At 35.3% G+C, this 23,246-nt stretch overlaps 2 protein-coding genes across 2 annotated transcripts; both read right to left on the bottom strand.

The window, feature by feature from the left end:
- Window positions 1-68: 68 nt before the first annotated feature.
- LOC137941823 (E3 ubiquitin-protein ligase makorin-like) lies at window positions 69-6,904 on the bottom strand. Its single transcript, XM_068787413.1, has 8 exons — window positions 6,596-6,904; window positions 5,441-5,528; window positions 4,603-5,366; window positions 1,982-2,051; window positions 905-993; window positions 621-686; window positions 426-535; window positions 69-312 (listed from the first exon to the last, which is right to left on the bottom strand). Exons 1-6 carry the CDS (start codon window positions 6,604-6,606, stop codon window positions 653-655), a joined length of 1,056 nt encoding a protein of 351 aa, XP_068643514.1. The 5' UTR covers window positions 6,607-6,904; the 3' UTR covers window positions 69-312; window positions 426-535; window positions 621-652.
- A 4,331-nt stretch (window positions 6,905-11,235) lies between these two features.
- On the bottom strand, window positions 11,236-21,682 carry LOC137941933 (AUGMIN subunit 5-like). Its single transcript, XM_068787548.1, has 10 exons — window positions 20,746-21,682; window positions 18,552-19,085; window positions 18,196-18,337; window positions 15,363-15,533; window positions 14,542-14,751; window positions 13,823-14,008; window positions 13,526-13,685; window positions 12,838-13,033; window positions 12,036-12,168; window positions 11,236-11,658 (listed from the first exon to the last, which is right to left on the bottom strand). The coding sequence occupies exons 1-10, from the start codon at window positions 21,264-21,266 to the stop codon at window positions 11,527-11,529; spliced, it is 2,385 nt and encodes a 794-aa protein (XP_068643649.1). The 5' UTR covers window positions 21,267-21,682; the 3' UTR covers window positions 11,236-11,526.
- Window positions 21,683-23,246: the final 1,564 nt, after the last annotated feature.

The raw sequence follows: 23,246 nt of genomic DNA, 5'->3' as shown, positions 1-23,246 counted from the left end.
AGAAAATCTGACAGGTTAGGGTTATTACCAAAAAGACTAAGAGGTCCAAAAATCACAAAGCTGCTACCTTATGATAACAAGTGAGATACACACTAAATACAAAAACCAGTGTTTCCATTATTTTGAGCACAATAAGCTATTACCCAAAAAAAGATGAAAAGACACGAGATGACTAGAAGAACGAACTTGAGAGCACAAACTGCTGCGAGTTTATAATCTCTTTACATCCCTAATACATATCAAGTACTCAGAAAGACGAGATTATTTCTGCAGCTAAAAAAAACTGATCCCAGAATCCATTACAAAGAAGACCTGCAGAGCATCAACAAGGGTAGCATAGTTGTTAAGAAAAGTGAAGCTAAGAATGTAGGTTTCAACTTTCAACAGAAAAAATCGTTTAGATCGAGTAATTACTGATTGAATACCTCCAAAAGCATCACTTTTGAAACAAGTTCCGTGATGAGGCTAATAGATTTTCTTCAACACACTTTTAACGGTAAACTTCTCTTCATCATGAAAATGCTTCTGCAGAGTTCTGCTGCCCAGTAGCTTAGACAAGTTAATAAAGAAGTAGGACGCGGGGAAAAAGAAGAGCTGCGAGTCCAAGGCACAAAACTTACATTTACGAGTCACGACTCTCAAGTTCTGCTAGTTACAGGCGCAATCCACTTAGAAAATCTGAAAGCCTGTCAAGAAATTAAATGAGAAAGCTAAGATTATTACAAATAGAGTTCTCTAAGAATATAGAATGGCATTCTCTGCTCTAGGCGAAACAGATAAACTAGAAAATTTTAACTTCTCAATAAATTCTAAACATTCTAGTGATTATAACTTCGAATATAACCCCACCCCCAACAATAAAAGAAACATAAGAAGAAAAAACAAAAAAAGACTAGAAACAAACCTAATATTTTTGGCTATTACGGTATTCCCATCCTCAGCACCAAGATGCCGTAATACCACTTCCTCTAGACACCCATCGTGATATGCATGCTGAAAGAAAAAGGGCTTGAGAAAGAGAGAGAGAGAGAGAGAGAGAGAGAGAGAGGCACGGCTGAAAAGTTACCTATCAGAACACCAGCATAAGCACCTCAGTAGAACAAGAACAAAATTACTTTTGGAAAAATAGCCCATATTAGACAAAAACAAGAATAGCACAAAGAAATTACCATTAATGATCCTTTTTAATTATCTCCTTTTCTTGAAAAACATGATCACTTGAAAGATAGACAATAACCTAGCTCCTAAAGTGCAAATGTCTAAAATCTGGTCAATCACGGAAGGAAGTGGGGGCTGAACAACAGAACAAGCAACTATAATCAAAACAAATACGCTAATAGATGCGAGTACATGATTTTCTCTCATCTGATGGCCATTTATAACAGGACTCACCCTGGATCTTCTAGAAAAAAAGAGCAATAGAATTTTTGGCTACAGAAAATATTAACACTAGGATTAGCAATAAGCCCCTACAAGCAGGTTTAGGGGAAGAAAATAAAACACTGCAGCACAATAACTACGAGCAGATTAATGACTGAATTCGCTTTTGACATAAACTGATACTTAAAACTCCTAATAAGCTTAAGAAATTCTCACTCAATAAGACAGCATCTTGATGACTCCATGCACCTTTTTATTCCATAGTGCCCTGTATTGTGGTCCAATAGAGCCCAAACTGTGGTGTGGATGGGTAGGTTGGACCAATCTAGTATGGGATAGCTTTAAGGGCCTAGTTTTTTTATCAGCTCTGGATCTTTTAAAGTATTCACTAGGTTTCAACAAGTGAAACAAGTGATTCAAACTAAATAAAAACAAGTTGAACAAATAAGAGCATAATTTAATTACAAACTCTTAAGGGCTTTGAAAGGTTTATATTGCCCATCTTAGAAGTTACAAAAAAGGTAACCTAGATATCAACAGATCAAATTAACAAATTTCAGCGAATCAAATCCTCAGTTTTTTGCATCAATGAAAATTATACCTTGTAAAAACAGCTTGTTCCAAAAGGGCATGATCCATTTCCAAAATTAAAGTACCTGCAATCAATGGAGCTGCAGAAGAAAAATATAACCATGACATCAGAAAGTGATATAGAATATTTGCTTCCACATAAAGGTATTATTCAAGAGAGATTTCCAAGAAGATTTTAAAGAAGAACATTAATGACTTTGCTGCCTATTGCAAGCGCTGCAGAAGAAGAACAGGAAAGAAATAAAAGGTGCCAACCCAAGTTAAAATATCACCACATCATAAAACTTTTCTTTATGCTCTAGATACCATGTCTATTTCAATTAACACAACCTGAGAAGTGAGAACTTCAACTTTGAGAAATTATAGGCACAATTTACACATAATCTAAGACCTGGGTTTTGGTTTTTATATTACTTAAGAAAATTATCACCATGTTTGTACATAAAAAATGGAGTCTATTAGAGATCATCAGCATTTTATATTCATTTCATCACAATCAGATTTCAGCACGTCCAGCACTGTAGGACAATGATGATTGCTCATACTTAGGGGAATACGTGGAAAACCCTTTACCAAATTGTACCTTCATATAGAACTATGGGGTTGGTGATCTAAAAAGGCCACCTATATACCAAACCATACCTTCATATAGAACTAAGGAGTTGGTGATCTAAAAAGGCCACCTACAGTTTTGCTAACTTTTGAGCAGAACTCTCCTTAAATAATTATTTAAATTACACTTCATAAATAATCCAATAGAATGGAGAAGGTCAGAAGTAAGAAATGATTTTCATTCTCAATAACTAACATGGTGTACCAGCTACAAGTTTTTCGGATGTAGGTTTATAGACCCGCAAGAAATAAATGATGCTGAAAAAGACAGGAAATGATAAGGAAGGACTAGGAGAGAAGCAATCAACCTATAAAGCAAGCCAATGATCGACGCAACACCTGGAGGTGATCATAAAAATTCTCAATGACTAAGATGACAACCATTGTTGCTCACGCCAACTTCAAAGATCATAAGGTGTAACAATACTATTACTCATATCTTCTCTTACTTTCTGATTCATAAAAATACATAAATAAAACTTCAAGAAATCTTTAAACATTGAATTACTTGGTATGAGATTCTTCATAAAACTGTCAGATCTCAATGCACAACCAGGTCCTTATCAAACGAATCTAAAAATTTCAAACTGATTTTGTTAAGGAATAATCCCAAATGGATTAGTGAGTACAAAGATCTTGAGTTTATTAGCTGGAAAGGAGGTTTCCAAAGTTGGCTAGTCATTTTGGGATAAGCCTTTGACCCAACTTCACATGGTATCAGAGCGGGTACTCATATGTAGGCCTACACCTAAACTACCCACTTTTAGAGCCACAAAAGAGGGACAACACCTAAATTATCTACTTGTAGACCCACAAAAGAGGGCCTACCACTTGTAGAGCCACAAAATATGGCCTACACCTAAAATTACCCACTTGTAGAACCACGAAAGAGGGCTTACACCTAAACTACCCACTTGTAGAGCCACAAAAGAGGGCCTACACTTAAACTACCTACTTGTAGAGCAACAAAAGAGGGCTTACACCTAAACTATCCATTTTTAGAGCCACAAAAGAGAGCCTACACCTAAAATTACCCACTTGTAGAGCCACAAAAGAGGACCTACACCTAAACTACCCACTTGTAGAGCCACATAAGAGGGCCTACACATGAACTATCCACTTGTAGAGACACAAGAGGGTCAATACCTAAAACTATCCACTTGTAGAGTCACAAAAGAGAACCTACACCTAAAACTACCCACTTGTAGAGCCACAAAAAAGGGCCTACACCTAAATATCCACTTTTAGAGCCACAAAAGAAGGCCTATACATGAGGGGGAGTGTTAAGGAATAGTCCCACATGGATTAGTGAGTACAAAGATCTTGGGTTTATTAGTTCACATGGTATCAGTGTGGGTATTCATATGTGGGCCCACACCTAAACTACCTATTTGTAAAGCCACAAAAGAGGGCCTACACCTAAACTACCCACTTGTAGAGCCACAAAAGAGGGCCTATACCTAAACTATCCACTTGTAGAGCCACAAAAGAGGGCCTACACCTAAAATTACCCACTTGTAGAGCCACAAAAGAGTGTCTACACCTAAACTACCCACTTGTAGAGCCACAAAAGAAGGCCTACACATGAACTATCCACTTGTAGAGACACATGAGGACCAACACCTAAAACAATTCACTTGTAGAGCCACAAAAGAGGACCTACACCTAAAATTACCCACTTGTAGACCCACAAAAGAGGGCCTACACCTAAATTATCCACTTGTAGAGCAACCAGAGAAGGCCTACACATGAGGGGAAGTGTTAAGGAATAATCCCACATGGATTAGTGAGTACAAAAATCTTGAGTTTATTAGCTGGGAAAGAGGTTTCGTAAGTTGGCTAGTCATTTTGGGATGGTTTTGACGCAACTTTACAGATTTCATAAAAAGAAAAAGCCACTCTGGCAGTTCCTCAACTAGATTGCATTGACCAAACAGTATTGCAAAAGACAGCAGACAAAATAATCTAAGTCAAACATCAAATCAAGCAAATAAGAAAAACCCATAGATATGTAGTTACCTGAGCTTGGTTTTGTAGCTGTCAACTATCTCTTGCTTTTCTTCCTTGGTGGAATACCAAATAACACTTGGAATCACAAAATACGAGAGCTTGCGACATATTGGACAGGCTCGCAATGCAGAGTTTACATCCATTCCAGATGTAGGTGAATTACTCCTCCAATTTCTTATACATGCAATACAAAATGGGTGGTTGCATTCAGAGAGAATGCCAAATTTCCGTTCAGCTGCAGTGGGTTTTGATAGCACATGATCCAGACACACACTACACTCAATCTCTTGACTACGCTTCAATGCCTCAAGGCGTTTATTGTTTCTCTGGCAGAGTTGTATATGTTCTTCTCTCTCATCGGGTCTGTATGGATGCAAACAGTGCTTCCCACAGGTGGAACATAAATCCCCATGAATATGATGGCAACTTTCTCCATAGGGACACTTACCCGCAGCAGCAAAAGAACAGATGGGTTGATCAGCAGGTCCTACAATTGGATGGTCAAGGACATTGTCTGGAAGGATAAGATCTTGGGAATCAGAGGTCCAGGAAGGTCTACCAGGAGGGAAAAAAGACTTGCTTGATGCAGAAAGCTCAAAGGGCATGCTGGAAATTAAATCAGAGCTCTCATCTGGAAGAACTCGATAGTGACAGGTCAGTTCAGCTGAATGAGATGATGAGGATACAGAGACCTGTGGTCGAGAGGTTTTAACATGGTCGTATCTACAACGACTACCATATGAACACACTCCCTTCTGATAGAATGTGCAGATCTGTGACAATAAAATGTGAGAAGGCAGCATGACATAAAAGCACAAAAAGGACCCAACAGACACCAGATAGTTACATTGTTAGCTTGATCTTTCCAATCATGCGAAAATTCACAGTGCTCCCCTTTCAAGCATGCTCCATGTGCAAAGAACTTGCAGAGAACTCTACAGAAAAACAGAAACAGACATACAGAAAGGAGCCAATCAATGTTATGATAAAAATAACTAAGATCTCTCCAGCAAGATTGAACCAAGAGCAGTTTGATTAGATTTTGCACAATTTGATCACCAAACTCCGTCTGATGGATATGCATTTTAGATACTAATTAGGTCCAAAGTCTCCTTGATGACTCAGTTGAAACGACAGTGAATACTAAAATAAATCACAACTATGGCCACGAATAAACCAAGAGCTACAGCGATTTCTTGCAATCCGGACATTTACTAAGTCCACTTAGGTAGTATAGATTCTCGTCCCATTGATACGTCATAAAAGAACAACAGAAAAAACAGTTACAACTTCACGTTTAGCAGCTGCCAGTGTATTCATGCCATACATAAACTCTTGTACAGTTAAACACAAAACGCGTATCAGTGGGATAAAAGTTACCATTTATGAAACGATCACGTTCTAACTTCTAATTAGGGGGCTATTGAGCCACATTGAAACCAATGCATCTTCGTAAATTGTATATATATATATACATATACTCTTTTAAAGATCATTTCCACAGCTTAAAAGTGTTATATCTAAGTAGGATAATAGTCTTTGTTTATTTTTTAATTTTATTTTTTAAAAAACTTTTATTAGAGGGAGGGTATAGCTGGTAGAGCTCTTGTATTAGTTAACTAGGTAGGTCAGAACGACAAAGGACACGATTAAAATCGAATAGTCGTTTTTTTCTAAAAGATAATCGAAATTGTGTCTGTTAACCAAACATGCCAGAACTATTGTCAAATAAAATTCGAGCAAAAGAATTTCTACGAATCAACAGAACATGAAAGATAGACGTATTAGGAACGTCTGCTTGGATACGGGAGATTGAATTTATAAGCCCGACAAGAGAGAATTCTTTTTTGGCAAGCCAAGAGATAAATCAATACAGAAAAGGAACCGGTGAATTTTCGGACGCGTCTTCAATAACCAAACCAGAACATCAATTAAAGATTAGAATTAAGCTCGAAAATGATGAAAAAAGAAGAAGGAGAATAAAGGAGAGAAAGAAAATCACCTTTTTGGCATCGCAAACAGCGACTGCTTCGAAAAATCAAAGTTCGCAAGCTTCAACAAGATTAGCAGAGAGGGAGAGAGACTAGAGACGGAGCAAGAAAGACGGAGAGCCGCAGTCGGTGTCTCTAAACAAAGGAATTTTGTTTCTGGGGTTTATGCAATTTGGTGATGCGATTTCAAGTCGAGAAAAGAGGGTCGTACCGTGATAATACGAAAATGTGCTGTTACAGTCCCTTCCAATTTTAATCGATGCACTTGCGACGGTGCGCTGCCGTTCGTTTTTTTCCCGGTGGCGGTGATCAACGCCTGGTCTTCTCATTCAAGCCAGGGTCAACGGTTGCCGTAATCTACCGTCAACAAAAATCAGGCTGATTCCGTAATTTTAGCTGCTGTATACGGACATTCCGTATGGATGTAGTTGGTTCTTTGAGTGATGCGCCTTCGTCTTGTGGGCTAAGGATAGTGTCCATGTCTTTAAGACTTTCTCTCCTTAGCCAAATTATTGGAATTCATAAAGGTTTGCCCATTACTTCAATTGGACATTAAAAATTTATATTTATTTGGAGACCTATATGAGGAATTGTATATAAAATAACCTATTTGGTATATTGCTTAAGGGGAGACTGATAAGGTAATAAGTTGAATTAAGGTCATTTATGGTCTTAAACAAAGTCTCAGGGCATAGTTTAACAAGACTGAATTTATAAAATGATAGAGAAACTAGTAGAAAGAATTCTTTCAATGCTGGTACAAGTAAATCGAGTCTTGATTTCTTCCCAAGATCACTTATCATCTAATATATTGTTCATTTCCATTGTTCTTATCTCTGCTTTTAGTACAAATTCCTTCGCTTGTAGTGCTACTAGAGGTAGAGTCAACTTCTCTTCTTATTTTTTTCTTATGTTGTAAGTCATAGTAATCATTCTTTATTTATTTTGAAAAGACATACTAGAATTGTAGTTCTACTTGTCTATGTAGATGATATAATGCTATCAAGTAATGACAAAAAAAGAATTGAAGAAGTGAAAGTACAACGAGGTATTTTCTGGGCATTGAAGTTGACAAATATAAAGCAGGAATAGTGTTTACTCAACGAAAAATATGTAATAGATATGAAACAAGAGTATGAGCTACGAGGGACAAAACCTACAAAACATCCTATGAATGTTGGCCATAATCTCCATGAAAATGACAGTGCAGAACTCAATGACAAAACCATGTATCGAAGGTTCATAGGTAAAACTTATTTATGTTTCCATTACACATCAAGATATATCATTTGTAATTAGTATGGTTAACCAATTTATCGAATGTTCCTGTAAGGTTCATTAGGAGGCAGCTAAGAGGATTTTACAATATTAAAAGGGAGCAGACGGAAAGGTATATTATATGAACCTCATTATCACTCAAAGATTGAGACATATTCAAATCCAAACTATGCAAGATCAAAATTGGATAGAAATCTACTATAGGGTATTATGTTTTATTGGTAAAAACTTGGTGCATTGGAGAAAGAAATGGAATGTAGTGGTCTACTCAAAGTTTAGAAGGTCAGTGAACTTATGTGAGATCAGTACTACAAGAGTTGAGTTGTCATATTACTTATGCTAACCAGGCTGCTATTTTTATTACTAACAACCTTGTTTCATGAACGAAGAAAACATGTAGAGGTTAATTGCCATTGTATATGTCATGTTGTAATAAGTGGAGTTGTAACTATATCGCATATTTAGATTGGTGACTTTCTCACTAAAGCCTTGGGCAAAAAAGAGTGGGATTTTTTGTAACAAATTGAGACTTTTTTTATATATATTCTCCAGTTTGGGATGGAGTATTAAAATCTATGTAAAAATATTTTGGTTATTTTTCTCTCTTAGTATATATATCTAGAGATAGTTAGAGGCTACGTTTCATGTTAGGAGGTTATGGTCCAAGTTTGGTGAGAATTACAGTTGTATTTATTAAGTTATGAAGGTAGAGACTGACTAGAATTATTGTAATCTTGTAACATGTCTTACTTAAGCTAATAAAAGAGGAGGGTCAATTTTTCTCCTTCAATGAGTGATGCTTTAGGCACTCTTTCTTCTCTCGTCTCTCTATTTACTCTTTTTCTCTCTTTCTTCTCCAATTTCTTACTTTTTACATCTAAAATAAAAGATGACAGAATGCAATCATGGGGTTTTTAAGAATTTGTCGTCCTCACATGAACCCTTGGGAAGCATTGAAGAGAGTTAACTGAAAATACTGGTGAAAGCAAATATGAAGTTAATAGGAAATTAATGAAATACACAAAAGAATTGTAATAGAAACATTTAGGAAACAAATGAGAACTGCTAGTGCAAATATATTTTAAATTATTCAAAAAATTATAAAAAAACAAAACAAATGAACATCTTTATTTGCAAGACCTCGAAAAATAACAAACAAACAAATAATGAACAAAATGGGAGAAGTTTCTTAGCAGATTTCATACTACATTAAAACTAAAAATACAATTTTCAAGATAGAACCCTAAATATATTAAATCACCTCTAAATAATATTTCCAATTGTCATATTTCTACTTTGTTGATTGTAATGTAACACTTGTAGATTACTAAATGATATTGAAGCACGTAATCAAATGTGAATGCATGGTAGTGTTTTGCTCTTTGTACCTATGGTTTAGGACATCATAGAATCAACCCTATGATCGTGAGATCTCTCATTCTTCCTTGCTTTCCGGATTCGAACAAAAAATCACACCTTATTGTAATATTTCATTAGACCTTCAATTTTTCTCCAATTATACTCTCCCAAGAAGTCTTGATGAGGTTAGTGCAAAGATAAAACTACAATTAAAAGATGGGAAGCCCCAATGAGACCCATGATAGAGGCAATGCCAATGGAACCGCTGGCCATGGCTGGTGCAGGTGACGAAGTTTCAATTGCAAGGATTGCACTAGGTGAAGCAGCCAAGAAAAGAAGGGCACAACAGATCTTCTTCATTTCCATGATGATAATTGGAGCTTTAGCGAAAACCTAAAAAACTAGAGAATAATCAGTAAAACACAAATAGTAAAACAGTTTGTTTGCATTATTTTAGGTTTTCTGGTAAAAGGATAATAAATTAAGAATATCACAAATACTTTTAAAAAAAATAGAGTTTCAAATTCATGTGAATGGGAGTTATGGGAGTGCAAAATATATTAACTATTATAATAGTCATGAAGTACATAGTTTACAATAAATAGAAGAATTAAATTTCTCATTCCTTTTCATCGACATCCAATCATTAGGGAATGATGAATTAGCTCCCCATGTATCTATGTCTCAATCATCTTTACCTAATGATTGGATGAAATTAGGTCTATGTTTCGTAATGTTGTAGGTGAACAATACTTATATTGTCTTCACAAAATAAGTTTTCTTTCAGTGACAATGTTATATGTGTTACAAATAAACTTGATATTATGTTTGTTGCAAAAAATATAATTTTTCTTAGTATTGTTTTCATTACATACTTTATATCTTTTGCAATAATTTTTTATTATAAAAAGAGTTTTGTGATAATATTAAACTTATTACAACTAATGAGATTTATTTTTCATAGTACAATAAAAAAACGATTCCCATGTCCTCATCTTGGAAAATAAGAAGATCATTTCGTATTCTTCTTGGTTGCTTCAAATAGTGTAATTTGTAGAAAAACAATTACCTACTTACTAAGATGATCATGAAATACAAAGTTTAGAATTAAGAGAAAGGTGAGATTACTAATATGTTAGATTAACATGAACTAATCTTATCTAATCACTAGGGAAGAATGAATGAGCATTACTTCTATGATGAATGAACATTGTTTTCTCATGACTTTGTATACCATTAACCTCACCCAATGATTAGATGAAACTAGCCTTTGTTGCATCATTGAGTTCTTTTGGGTTTAAAATTAATACAAGTCATATACAAATGCAAAAATTGAGTGGGTTTGCATCATATATAAGACTTTAATTGGATATATTTTTATGTATCACAAAAAGGAGATGTTACAATTAATTGTTCAAAATTTTCTTCGATACACTTGAATCAAATTTTTATTTCATTACCTTGATTCATTGAATGACTTAAAAATTGATCTTTTCTTATTTTACTTTTATTTATTATCTCACGCATTCATGTTGATGTTCATTTGAGTTTTTTAATTTTTTTAATAATAAATCGAAGGTAATGGTATTACATTAAATACCTTGTAGTAAATGATAGTCTTGCGAATTTTCTAAAAAAAAAAATTGGGTGCAACCAACTAGACTAGACTCTTGTTTATATATATATGCACAGACACACACACAAGTTCGACAACATATTATTAAAATTTACACTAGTTGATAAATATTTTACCTTAATTCATGGTTGATAAAAACTTTTGTGCTTTAGTTAGCTGATATTAGATCTTCTCTTTGCATTTCCAATTAACTAAATATCAACCTTAGAATTTACAACTCCAACTTTGCAGGAGAGTGAACAGGGGAGAAGGCACAACTCGAGATTGATGGTACCAACGCTCTAGTTTGTTTTTGCTTGAATCTTAAAGGCCTATAATAGTCGAAATTTTTTGTTCTGATTGACAACATTCTAGGTCGAAGTTGATGATATCTTAGCAAGATTACAAGGCTCAAACAAACTCCACTCATCTCAATTCTCAAACCTGTTCACAATTGGTCAAGGAAGGAAATTATACCCTTCTCTTTCAAAAATAAAAAAAATGCGGTTACAATTATGAAGGTGCAAGGTACATCAATTACACTGTTTCATCAACCACTGACTATACAAGAAATCGTGAAACAATAAGGTATAAAGGCTCTAGACCAGGAAAATCACAACTTCAACTAAAAACACAAACAAATAGAGAAGATGAGACTAGTGCAGCAAAGGGGTTGCATAATATCCACCTTCAAAGAAGCTCCTTGTCATAGAATGCCATCTGAAGTTGCTTCACGTGATTTAGCCAGGCAGCTACATTTTTCCCGTCAACGGTCACCCAATCGACAATGGTTGCTGCCGGTTGCTCCCACCACTCGTCAACCTGTCAACGCTCAGAAATGGTAAAAATTGGTCTTACGTAGTTATAAATGTAATTTTTGTTCTAAAAGCCCCATCATTTTTCACTGCCAAAAGAAATTTTGACGAGATTCGTGTGAGGGCACCACACTTTGATCCAAATGACAAAACATCCGCACAGAAGCAGGCTACCATTATCCACCAAATTTAAACATCCGATACTTCACACAAACCTTGGGATAAGATAAGATGTATTTGGTGCACTGTATAACTGCTAGTGCAGCTGCCAGAAATGTGGCAGGTGTGATCTTTCTAAGCAAAGAAAGCGGCCTTTAAACTGCTAGAAATTTTTTGGATAGTCTTGAAATATTAAGAACAGCTAGGATGTCAAAGTTTACTTACCAAGCCCCTGACACGTTTGCAATCTTCCAGGCATTTCTGAGCATCCACAAATGCATTCTTTAGCTCAGGGACCCATCTCTCCATAACAACCCTTTCTTGTTCAGCAGCCAACGACAAACAGTAACTAGTAGTCCTGCTTACAATTTTATGCGAAGATATTTCAGAAGTTGGTATACTATACAAAACAAGAAATGAGAGAGAGAGAGAGAGAGAGAGAGGCAAGCAATTATCCCTCTTACACTGTTCCATATGGCCCACAAGAATGCTTCAGTGCAGATGAAAAAGATTATATAATTTCAGTGTCTCTAAATGTATCATTCTAAACTGTTACAGACCAGTTCCATGAGTGCATTATGACGGTTAGGTCCCTTCCTGGTTATTATATTGCTTTCGATCTGTAGTACTCCAAATCAAAGCAAATCCATATTCAAGAAAAATTTTCAAGTTTATCCATACCCAAATGTGCAAATACTGTGCCCATGCAATGGATTATCAAATATGTACAGCTTGTTTTTGCATAAGATATTAAGCTCAGTGATCCAGATCCTTTGCCACAAGTTGCCATTTTTCTTTTTTCTTTCGATTTCTTCCGCTTGTTGTCATCTATACAATTTATTCAGGAAAGCCCTATTAACATGTTGCTGAAGACCCAAAAAAAAAAAAAAATTTGGAAGTTGATTACCACAGAGCCAAAGGCCCAAATCACAAAAGTTTTCTTGAATGACAAAAATTGAGATATCCCCACCCAAAGATCATAACTTCCATAGGTACATAAATGAATGAGGAAGCCTAAGGATTTTACCTCTCATACTCTTGCTGTACACGGTGTGCATGATTCAATAAGCCATGACCACTTTCAACCAGATCCCGCCGAATATGAACCAGATTAATTGCCTTCCACAAATCCTCTAGTACACTAGCCTCAGAGCCACGAAGCTTTAAACAGAATTCAAGAGACCCTAACACTGATGCTAAAGCAGCATCTGAACCCTCCAGACCTGAATACATGAAATTGTTACAGACACTAGCATTACTGCATAAAGGAGTAAAGTAAAAGACTATGCCAAACAGCCATGTTAGAACCTTTTGAGCTCCTCGACCAAAGAAGAAAGGCCTAACACTCCTAAGATGGCTGTTTTTTTGCTTTTGAATGATGGCCAAGTGACATATGTTAATTAATCACTTACATCAGAAATGTTATTTAAGAAAGCCAGATATATATTTAGAAAAACGTATGCATAATATACGAGAATTTTTTTTTTATTAAAAAAATAATCAAATAAATAAAATTCAAATAAATTATTTTTAAATGAAAAAAAAAATTATTCTAAATCTTCCAGGGAAATTTTGACTCCACTCACCAGCATGGTACTGGATCAGAAATGCTATTTAGGAAAACCAAATATATATTTATAAAAAATATGTAGAAAGCATGAGAGTAGTTACTTCTTTTAAGTTAAATATGCCAGGTCAACTTTGACTCCACTTACCAGAATGATACTGGAGTGCAGCAGAAACTCGACATATGGATGGAATTGCAGAAGGATCCCTTGCACCAGCTCTAGCTGTCAACAGAGCAGCATTCTTTTCTGCAGCAGCAACAGCTTCGGAACCTGTAGATCCACTGACACCCATAGACTCCACAAGAGCCTGATCAGGAAAGAACTAATTAGGACAACATATTGTGAAACCCTGAAGAGCAATCTACTTGAATCTCTTTTTTTTTTTCAGTTTTAGTTTCTGAAGAACCAATAATAGGGTAGACTCAGAACCAGTAACACTAATACCTGTGGAGTTGATGGCAACATGTAGAGGCTATTATCTGGACTTTGAGAAAAAGCAGACACCTCTTTATCTATCAAATCCTTTGCGCATGTTGCTATCTCTACAACAACCGCACATGCTGGAATGATAGTGGTAGATGCATACTCTCGTGCAGCCAGTGGCTGCTGATTCCAGAAAGCAGCAGCATCCTACAGGGAGATGTAATTAATTAACTTAGAAAAAGATCCATTTAAGCCAATTATATAAATCAGTATACCAAGTGGTAAAAGTCAGACTTAAACCTCTAGGAATATTCATTAGAAGAATGAATAAATACAAGTGAATGATGCACAAGGAAATGTAAAGAAAGTCACTACATGTAGGCAATGATAAACACTAGCTCGCTCACCCAGGTAACAGTTATTCCATCTAGCCGCACTATCTCGGTCCATCTCCCAGGCAACGGAAAACAGTAATCATCATATGAAAATCTCTATATTTATTAACAGATCTAATCTTGGCTTCAAAAATGCTCAGTACATACAGGAAAAGAAATTTATTAAATGGTTCCCAAGAAAGTTGAATGCAGAAGACAATCATTCTGTAGGGCATTCAGAATATAAAATATACACAGATAAGTTCAAACACTTACTTTATCTTATTAAAGAAACAGAACCAGCAAATAATTTTAGGTGTTCTGGTAGCTGCAGCAAAATGCCAACATGCAAGCAAGCAATCTTACCGCATTAAATTGAAGCAAGGCAGTGTATATGGATTCTAGTTCTGTACGACGGGCATCAAATTCTTCAATTTTTTTCCACTTCTTTCTTAGAGATTCTTCAGCTTCCTTCCACTCTACACACAATTTCTTTAATCGTTGCACTTCAGATGTTAATGTATTCACACTTGCCCTCAAGCCAGCTGCTTCTCTTTCCTTAGCCCACACATCCAACTGTACAAACAAGAAAAAGGAAAACAACATTATGATGCATCAAGATTGATCTTCTTTTCTTAGGCAGTTACATGTCATCAAAGGGAGCAAAGGCTTGTGTGACCATTTAGCTTCCATATTTTAAGGCTTAACTTGCCACCTAATAAGCTATACAAGAACATCCCATCAAAATGCTCTGTGTATTTACTTTAATTACTAAAATTTCTAAAAGTAAATATCGTAAAATTCACACACTAAAAACCTTGATCAATTCCAATAGACAGAAGTTCATACCATGCTCAGGCTATTCAGTGGGTGCTGTGATTCGAAAACCTTAACCATACAAAACTGGTTTGGATGATAAAAGGTAAAAAATAGTCTAATTGAACTATCATAATTCTCTAAGTGTTTACTGGATGACTAGTAAACTGTGCAGTTTTTACCTGCAAAGTTTAAAGGTTAAACAAGTGTCCTCTGCCCATAGGTTCTCCTATTCAAATTTGTAAACTTATCAATATACAGCTTAAAATGTGAAGCAAACAAAACATAGTAACAACAGAATAAGAGAAAGTTTTGGTTTCAAAATGATTTGTGAAAAGATATTACTCTAGCATGTAGTTATGATAACATACCTCAAAATGTTTGAGACTGCCCATATTATGTGAGGTGCCTCCAACAAGTGAATTAGATGAAACATCACTGCTTCCATGTAGACGCTTTATGAGCATTTGGCTTAATTCCCTTGCTTCTGCAGCCTTGTTAAGTGCATCTTCAGTGGCCACAAATTGTTGAACATGAGCTTTCTGTAACAGAATCAATAATAACATACTTTTAGAGAGAAAAAAAATTAAAAATTGCAAAGAAAATTTTTTCATGGTTGATATGGCAATCAAGATATTTTGCAATTAAAAAATAAATGGCATGCCAATTAACTTAAAACCCAGGTTTTAGGAACTATTAAATTCTACACAGTCAATGCATAAAGTATCCAATCATTCTAGGGCCTTATGCACTAAATTTTTTCTTCATTGATATGGAAATTAAAGGTGTTCTGCGGTTTAAAAATATGCTGTGCCGATTAGCCCAAGTCCTTACCATGGCTAAAGCATTATGTAGAAAAGAAGGAAAAACAAAAGGAAAGTCATCAGCATCACATTAATATTCAATGCAATTTAGACTAAGAAATTACAAACAGCTCGAGTTTTTGGAACTATTTAATCCTAAACTGTTTGTAGATAAAATAGCCTCACCATTTTGTAGTAGAACATATGCTCCACATCTTAAGCTAGTCATCTGAGAGTGACACAAATTGTAGACAATTGAAAAGGTCCTATGTATTAGTTGACAAGGACCAAATGTTAGCTAGCCATTTTAGGATGGACCTAACCAACTTAAACATGGTGAAGCAAATCCAAGTGTTTTTCCGGGCCATGTGCTTTCTATGTGGCACGTATATGTGTTGACAGTGGTCCATGTACGTATGCCTTCCACATCTTGGACCAAGTTGTCTACTTAGGCCTTGACATGAGGGGGTGTTAGTGGGTTAAAAATCTCATCTTCTATGATTATAAATGCATTCCACATCTCATACTAGTTGTCTGTGAGAGAGGAAAGTTATTGCAAGAAAACAGTTCTACATTAATCTGGGAAGATCATATTTTCACTAGATTTTTTTTTTCAGAAAGGTGATTTTTATCACAAGGCCTAAGGGCAAAGATCAAACATTCTCTTACTAGCTAATAAAAGGCCTCTTAAGTTTGACTAAATATTTTCTGATGGACCTATCATTTCTATGAAAGCAATGCCCACTTGGCTTTCTATGAAAGCAATCTCATTAATACAAATTCTTTATTTATTTTTTTAATAAAGCAATGATTCACCATGCAAATCTTTTGTTGTGGCTCCAAACGGATGTCGTGATACTCGTATGGTTTAAACAAATTCTCAATTGAATCCATTCAGGAAAGAGATATTACAAAAGGAAAATTATTGACAGTATCCCTAAGGAGAAAATTCAACGAGGAAAAAGAGAAGGAAAAGCAAAAAGAATGAGGACGCAAGTCAGACCAAACTTATAGAGGATAAAGGATTTCCCCAATCGAAGTAAAAGAATTGGTTTAAAACTTGGACCTCATCTCAGCCAGGCCTCTTGTTCTCAGAAAGCAATGTGCTTTCTGAAGCCACGTATACAAGTGAAATCCATCATCTCTCCAGTAATAATACATACGTCACAATGTATCTCTCCAATGCATTTTTTTCACACTTCAAACATTAAAGGCCTTTAGCAAAGTGGATTTGGTTCAATTGTTGAAGTCACCTGAAACAAAACCCACACCATGCTGCTTAGGGAGGTAAACTTTGATACCAGTTAACAAAATGGTGTGAACAATCACTAGCCCCTCTCTTGAGGAAACTAAACTATAAGGATGTGACATTTAAGTCAATGAGATAGGGCAACAAATAAGATAAAGGTACCAGTTAACTGCCTAGCAAGAGTAGACTTGACTAAGGTCTCACAAGCAACAAGATTAAGAAGTTTGTCTTGCCAAGAGGAAAAGCCCATCAAAAAGCATTCTAGGATGAGGTTCCATAGGACCATTAAAGGGCACCAAGGAAAACAAGGAGATCAAGGTAAGACATGGGGAAGGAGCCAGTATTGTATTCCAAAAGAGTGTCACGTCAGGAGATTCAAGATTGCATGTGATGCACTGGTCCATTAATAGAAGTGGGTAACTCAGCACTAGAAAGTGGCTGGATGAATACGAGAACAGATCCCCACCCCCCCCCCCCGCTTTCCTTCCCTAGGTGGCTCAGACATCTGTTCGATGAAATTGTAGATCTCTCTGCATCATGGCAGGTTATGTGGAATCAGGATCCTATATCACCAAACTCTATCTCAAATAGAGTTCAAGGGAGAGTCTTCCCTTTGGGCTCTCTCTGCCTCTTTAGCTCATTATGAGCAAATTTGTATTCTATTTTGTATTTTACTTTAGTAGCCTAGTAGATTCCTAATTTTAACAAATAAAAGCACATCACCATTAAAATTAAAACAACTTAAAAAAATGCATGTGATATGATAGTGGACGATTTTAACCAATTAACTCATAACTGAAAATTACTTCATAAATAGAGCTGTTTGAAAAACTCAATAGAGACATATTAGTCGTCATTTAAACTGGTCTTCTCCAAAATGGAATTTGTGCATAAGAATAGTAAAAACATCAAGACCATCTTAACCTGTTTGTATGTATAGTGTTGAAATAATCAACTTTAAGAAAATGATAAAGCACATCAGAATGCAGCCATACATCATCTTCTTGATCAAGATATATCTAAAAATTAAAAAAAGGAACATCTCTAAACCATGTATTAACTCGAAAGTCAGACATCACATGGAAGAAGAGAAAACATGTGCAAGACATGAGAAGTATGGCTGATTCTATCCAAAACTACCACTCCAAATACCTGTCTTTCAAGAAGTTGGTTATAAGTTCCTTTGGTGGGAATATCAGCCCCTATCTTCCCGCTACCATACATTAAATATTGTAAACTTGAACTCACGTCAGGAGAAGCAACATCGGTAACCCTGTTATTCTCGTATTTATATCTACACAAATTACCATGGAACAATGAGAATTCGTCCATATAGAATGGATACAGCCACAGCAGAAGCAAACTAGAAAGAGAGACAGAGAAAGAGAGAGAAGAATTTGTATGATCTGTTGCAAAAAAAGAAAAAGAAAAAAATAATGGAATGCCTTTCTTTTCAGTAGTAAACACAAAAAAAATAAATAAATAAATAAAATGAAGAGGAGAAATACCTTAAACGTTCTGCATCAGCTCTAATGTCAATTTTCTCTGTTTCTTTATGAATTATTGTCTTCATCCTTGAAGTATATGCAGTCATAGCATGTAACAGTTGAGGAGGTTTGCGTAGGGAATTCACAATCACAGACTTAACATCTTCAGGTATATCCCCATCAAAATCAATCCCTAATTTTGCAGCCTCTAACAGTGCATCCTGGTGAATGCCAGTTCCTTCATAGGCTGGGAACACATTGCGTATCCGCTCAATCATCTGTGCTGCAAGAGTTTCACAAGCCTTACGGATATTTCTTTCATGAGTGGTTTCTATGAGAATTACATCATCAGATAATTTGTTGCCTTTAACAGTAGAGTAAACAGCTTCTTTTTCAGTGCTCCCATTGAAATCACTGTCCCTATCGATAGTGCCATATTTTTGAGCATCTCTTGCCTGATTGACAAAGTTATGGAGACGCTTCTGGTACTCTGCAAATATTTTAGCTGCTTCCATGCATTGTTGAGAGTAGGCCTCCAGCATGACCTGCTTGTGCCTAGACATCAAAACCAAAAAACGCATGGATCTCAGGGTTAGATGCAGATAGTTCAATGTTTTTAGCTTTAAAAACAGGTAGACAAGTACAACGTGTTGGAACGCCAAGTCAAAACACATAATGCTACTTCTAAGCATTAATGTAATACAGACTCCACAATTGATCAGCTCCAACAATTTCTGTTGAAGAGCAAATATATGGAAGAGTCTTACATGACTCTCACAATAAGAAGTCTTATAAAGCCAGAATTATTATAAAAGGAGGTCTCATAAAAGAGTTTCAGTTAAAAGGTGTTTTAGTTATGTTAGTCTTCTATTTTTGTTCAGTTGTTTAATTATGCTAGGACTTATCTTTAAGTGTTAGACTTTGGGTGTAATTGGGACAGGGGTAATATAATTGGACTCTACAATTTTCCTTTATTTATAATAGGGGTTCATGTACTCAGATTACAACAAGTTAGTGAAACTTTTCTCTTTTCCATAAATTCAACAATTTCTAAGGGCCATATTTTGGATAAGCCAGACAAAAGTAGCAAAGAATTTGATAATCCTAGTTTTAACAAAAAATGTCAGCTACATTTAATTGCAAGCTCCATCATTGGTTTTCTTTTTTTTTTAAACATTTATTTGATTAAAGGGTGGATAACAGCAATACTGTTGCTTAACTCCTCAGCTAGGCTTCACCAAGAAGCCAAGTGCCATGGGACTCCACACCATAGTTTTCAATTTCAACTTAAAACCATGTGATAAAACTGCGATCATAGCAAAAGAAAAAGAAAGAGAATCCACCAAATACTTCTGATTAAGTTATAGTGAATGACAGCAAAAATTAAGCATGTTAATCAGATAATACATCTAAAAGTTTAAAGAAAGGTGGGCAGGTGTATCAATCAACTGTCACCCTCTACACATGAATGTGCTTCATAGTGACCCAAATTAACCGTGTAAAAGAACAGAGAACAATTTTTATACATGAATATCTATTCCTATTTCCATAACCAATCATACAAAATAAAGAAGAATTAGCCATTCACACATCCAAGTCCCTGTACAGATCAGACTATGACATCAATAAACTGACAACATCTAAATAGTGTAGAAATGTTTGATCATCTATTCCTTTTTTTAGAAGGTGTCAATTCACTATTTTCAGCCAGCACTGCAAAAGTTTTCTGATAAAAAAAGGTCAATAGCTGTCCAGACAGATGCAAGTTATTTTTACAACGTAAATTTGTCAGTTACAAGGCAATTTTTCGGGACAACCTAACTAGGCATGCATTTTTAGTAGAGCTACAACATCCTTACAACTAATGCCAATAAGAATAGCCACAGTGAAGGATGAATCCTGCTGTTACTACCTACGCAGAAGACATTGTCCTTTTTCCATGGTGAATGCGTCCATCATATCACCTTTTCAGCTAGCGGTCAGTTACAGTTCACGGTCACATTTAATTATCCACATCTCTGAAACCAGGAAGATATTATTGTTGCCATTTTAGGCTATTTGCAACGGCAGTAATTGTAGTAATGATAATAAGTAGATGCTAACCATTTTACCGTCGTAAATCTAATTGAATTGCAGCTTTTGTAAACACAACAATACAAGAGAAAGAGTTAAAAGAAAAAAACTGGCAATTACTTTGATTTATAGGATAATTCACCTGTAATTAGCCCTCTCATCAAGCATTCTCTTCCGTTCAGCTTCTTCCCTCGAGGCCTCGATCATCTTCGCCCTCAGTTCCTTCCTCTGCCTCTGAACAGCAGCTCTCAATCTCTGAACTTCTTTCTCTGCCAAATCCCTCTCTCTCAAGGCAACGTCTTTGCTACTTTCAGCGGAACCCTCGGGCCCTGCCGACGCTTTCTCCGAGCCTAACTTCGACTTTTCCTTGTCTTTCCTCTTCCCTTTGCCAACCCTTCCCTCATCCGCCTCCGCCGAAACATTTTCGCTACTTCCGTGGACAAGAATATTCCGACGGATCTTCTCCACCGTCTTCTCCGATTTAACCCGCTTCAACAGAAAATTGAACATGGGAACCATGTTACCCCGGCACATTCGACGCAGCGATTCAGCCGATGGGACTGCATTGTTAATATATTGACCCTGCGGCCGGTACCCCATTTCCTTCTGCAACCATTCCAGTATAGCCTCAGGCTGCGGGACGGAGCTTGCTGAAGACTGCATTGTAAACAATTCGACCACCCAAAAGGAAAGGAGACACCGGAGAAACTCACTGCAGGATTTCTACTAGACGATCTATCCTCAGCCGAGCCCGGATCCAGAGGACTAACCAGATTATTTTGCCGCTCCAAACATCAGAGCTAGGGCTTAGGACAAATGGCAAGTTTTACTGTGGGGAACGTGATTATCGCCTTCGAATCAGATGAGCGGGAAGGACAGCAGAATAGTGTTGAATCCGTTTATTGTCTATCCTTCCAAATTCCAATCACTGCGCTGTTTTGAACAGCGGCATCGTTCTGAATGAGCAGCCGTTCGAGCCAACGGAGAAAGCAAGGAATGTAATGAAATGAAATTGCTTCCAAATGCCCCACTAATCCGATAGAGCCGCCCGGACGGAACGTCCCCCGGTGTAAGACGAAGGAAACAATTTCTAAAAACTCGCGCTGTAAATCATTCGCAGTTGCGGTGGTGGAGTCTTTATTTGTAATCGTAATATGAAATTGGAATGCTCCTGACAGTGAATACAGAATAAGATAAGATAAATAATTTATATTTTTTAAATAACTTATTAATTTAATTAAATATACGAATTTATATACCTACACAAACGTGTTTACTTTTATAATGTCTAGATAATTAATAAAATTCTTACTTTCACAATATCTAATTTAATATAATATTAAAAGTCATATATTTATATAAATAAATAAATAAAGTATTTTATTATATAAAAATACTTTCATAAATTTAACTTCTAAAGGATGGTTTTATTTAACTTTTTATTAATAAAATAAGATATATTTTAGTTTAGTCTAAATTAATAACATAATTACAATGTGGTATAGAAATATTAATTTAATTAATTAATAGAAAATAATACTTAAATTTTTGTTTAATTTTATAATCTCTGATACTTTATCAAATTCTTATTTTTATAATATCTGAATTATCACTCTTAAATTAGTATTTTAATAAAAATTTAAAATTATGAATTAAAAAAAGGATACTTTACTATATAAAAATACTTTGATAGATTGAACTTTTATGAGATGGTTTTATTTAACATTTTATTAATAAATTTACAAAGTAAAATCAAAATATTAATTTAATAGACTTATGAAATTCGGCTTTGAGAGAAACAACAATTTTGAGAGAGGCTGCAAAGAATTGAATACAACTTCGGCTCAAGGGTTTAGGGTGGCGAGATGATGAAATATTATGGTTCAAAAGGATGAACAGAGTGTAACCAATAAGAAAGGCAAGAGACGACGATCGAAAATAGGAGAAGACAAAGACTAGATTATGAGAGGAAGAGAGAACTAATGAGAAAGAGTCGAGGACGAGGCTCAGTAGCTACAAATAGGGTTGAAGCGAATCAAATTTTTATTCCTCTTTATTACTCTTCCTTTTCTTTTTGGAGGGGTTAGTCAACAAACATAAAATTTGAAGTTTATCTTCACCTTTATCTTCATTTCACGCATCTACATGAATTTTATCTTCAAAATGGTTGTTAGTGTGGACGAGTTCATGTCCACTGGAAAACAATTTCCAGTGTTATAAATAGATTATTTACTAAAGTAAATTGCTTAATGTAAAAGCCGAAAGTGAAAGTGAAAGTGAAAGTGAATTATTTTTTTGTGTTATTTACGTAATAAAAATTATAGAGGAAAATAATTTATGGTGTTTGTGTCTAGTGGAAAGTATCGTGGAAAATATATAATAAATTTATTAATAAAATACTCTAGTAGATTTAACATTTATCAGATATTTTTATCTAACTTTTCTATTAATAAGTTAAAGATAGATTTTAACTTGTTTGAATTAATAAATAAATAAATAAATAATTAAATATATAAAAATAAAATACTTAAACAAATTTTTAATTTTATAATATCCAAATGGTTAATCAAATTTTTGCTTTTTAATATCCAATTTTTCACTCTTAAAAAATTAATTAAATATAATGTTAAAAATTATAAATTT

This window comes from Aristolochia californica, unplaced genomic scaffold (genome assembly GCF_029961685.1).
Source record: "Aristolochia californica isolate CCGP_79_NKW_82.1479 unplaced genomic scaffold, dmAriCali1.0.hap1 SCAF_9, whole genome shotgun sequence".
Lineage (NCBI taxonomy): Eukaryota > Viridiplantae > Streptophyta > Magnoliopsida > Piperales > Aristolochiaceae > Aristolochia > Aristolochia californica.
The sequence above is the reverse complement of the archived record's forward strand: the minus strand, read 5'-3'. Positions and strand labels throughout refer to the sequence as shown.

Excerpts from the sequence above, each read along its gene's own strand:
- LOC137941933 (XM_068787548.1), bottom strand. The coding sequence starts at position 21,266 with ATGCAGTCTTCAGCAAGCTCCGTCCCGCAGCCTGAGGCTATACTGGAA. Across the intron at positions 19,086-20,745 it reads GATGAGAGGGCTAATTACAG|GCACAAGCAGGTCATGCTGG; the intron begins GTGAATTATCCT and ends TTTGATGTCTAG. Across the intron at positions 13,034-13,525 it reads TGCACTCCAGTATCATTCTG|GTCTGGAGGGTTCAGATGCT; the intron begins GTAAGTGGAGTC and ends TCATGTATTCAG.
- LOC137941823 (XM_068787413.1), bottom strand. Across the intron at positions 2,052-4,602 it reads AGCTACAAAACCAAGCTCAG|CTCCATTGATTGCAGGTACT; the intron begins GTAACTACATAT and ends TTTCTTCTGCAG. Across the intron at positions 687-904 it reads GTAATAGCCAAAAATATTAG|GCTTTCAGATTTTCTAAGTG; the intron begins GTTTGTTTCTAG and ends ATTTCTTGACAG.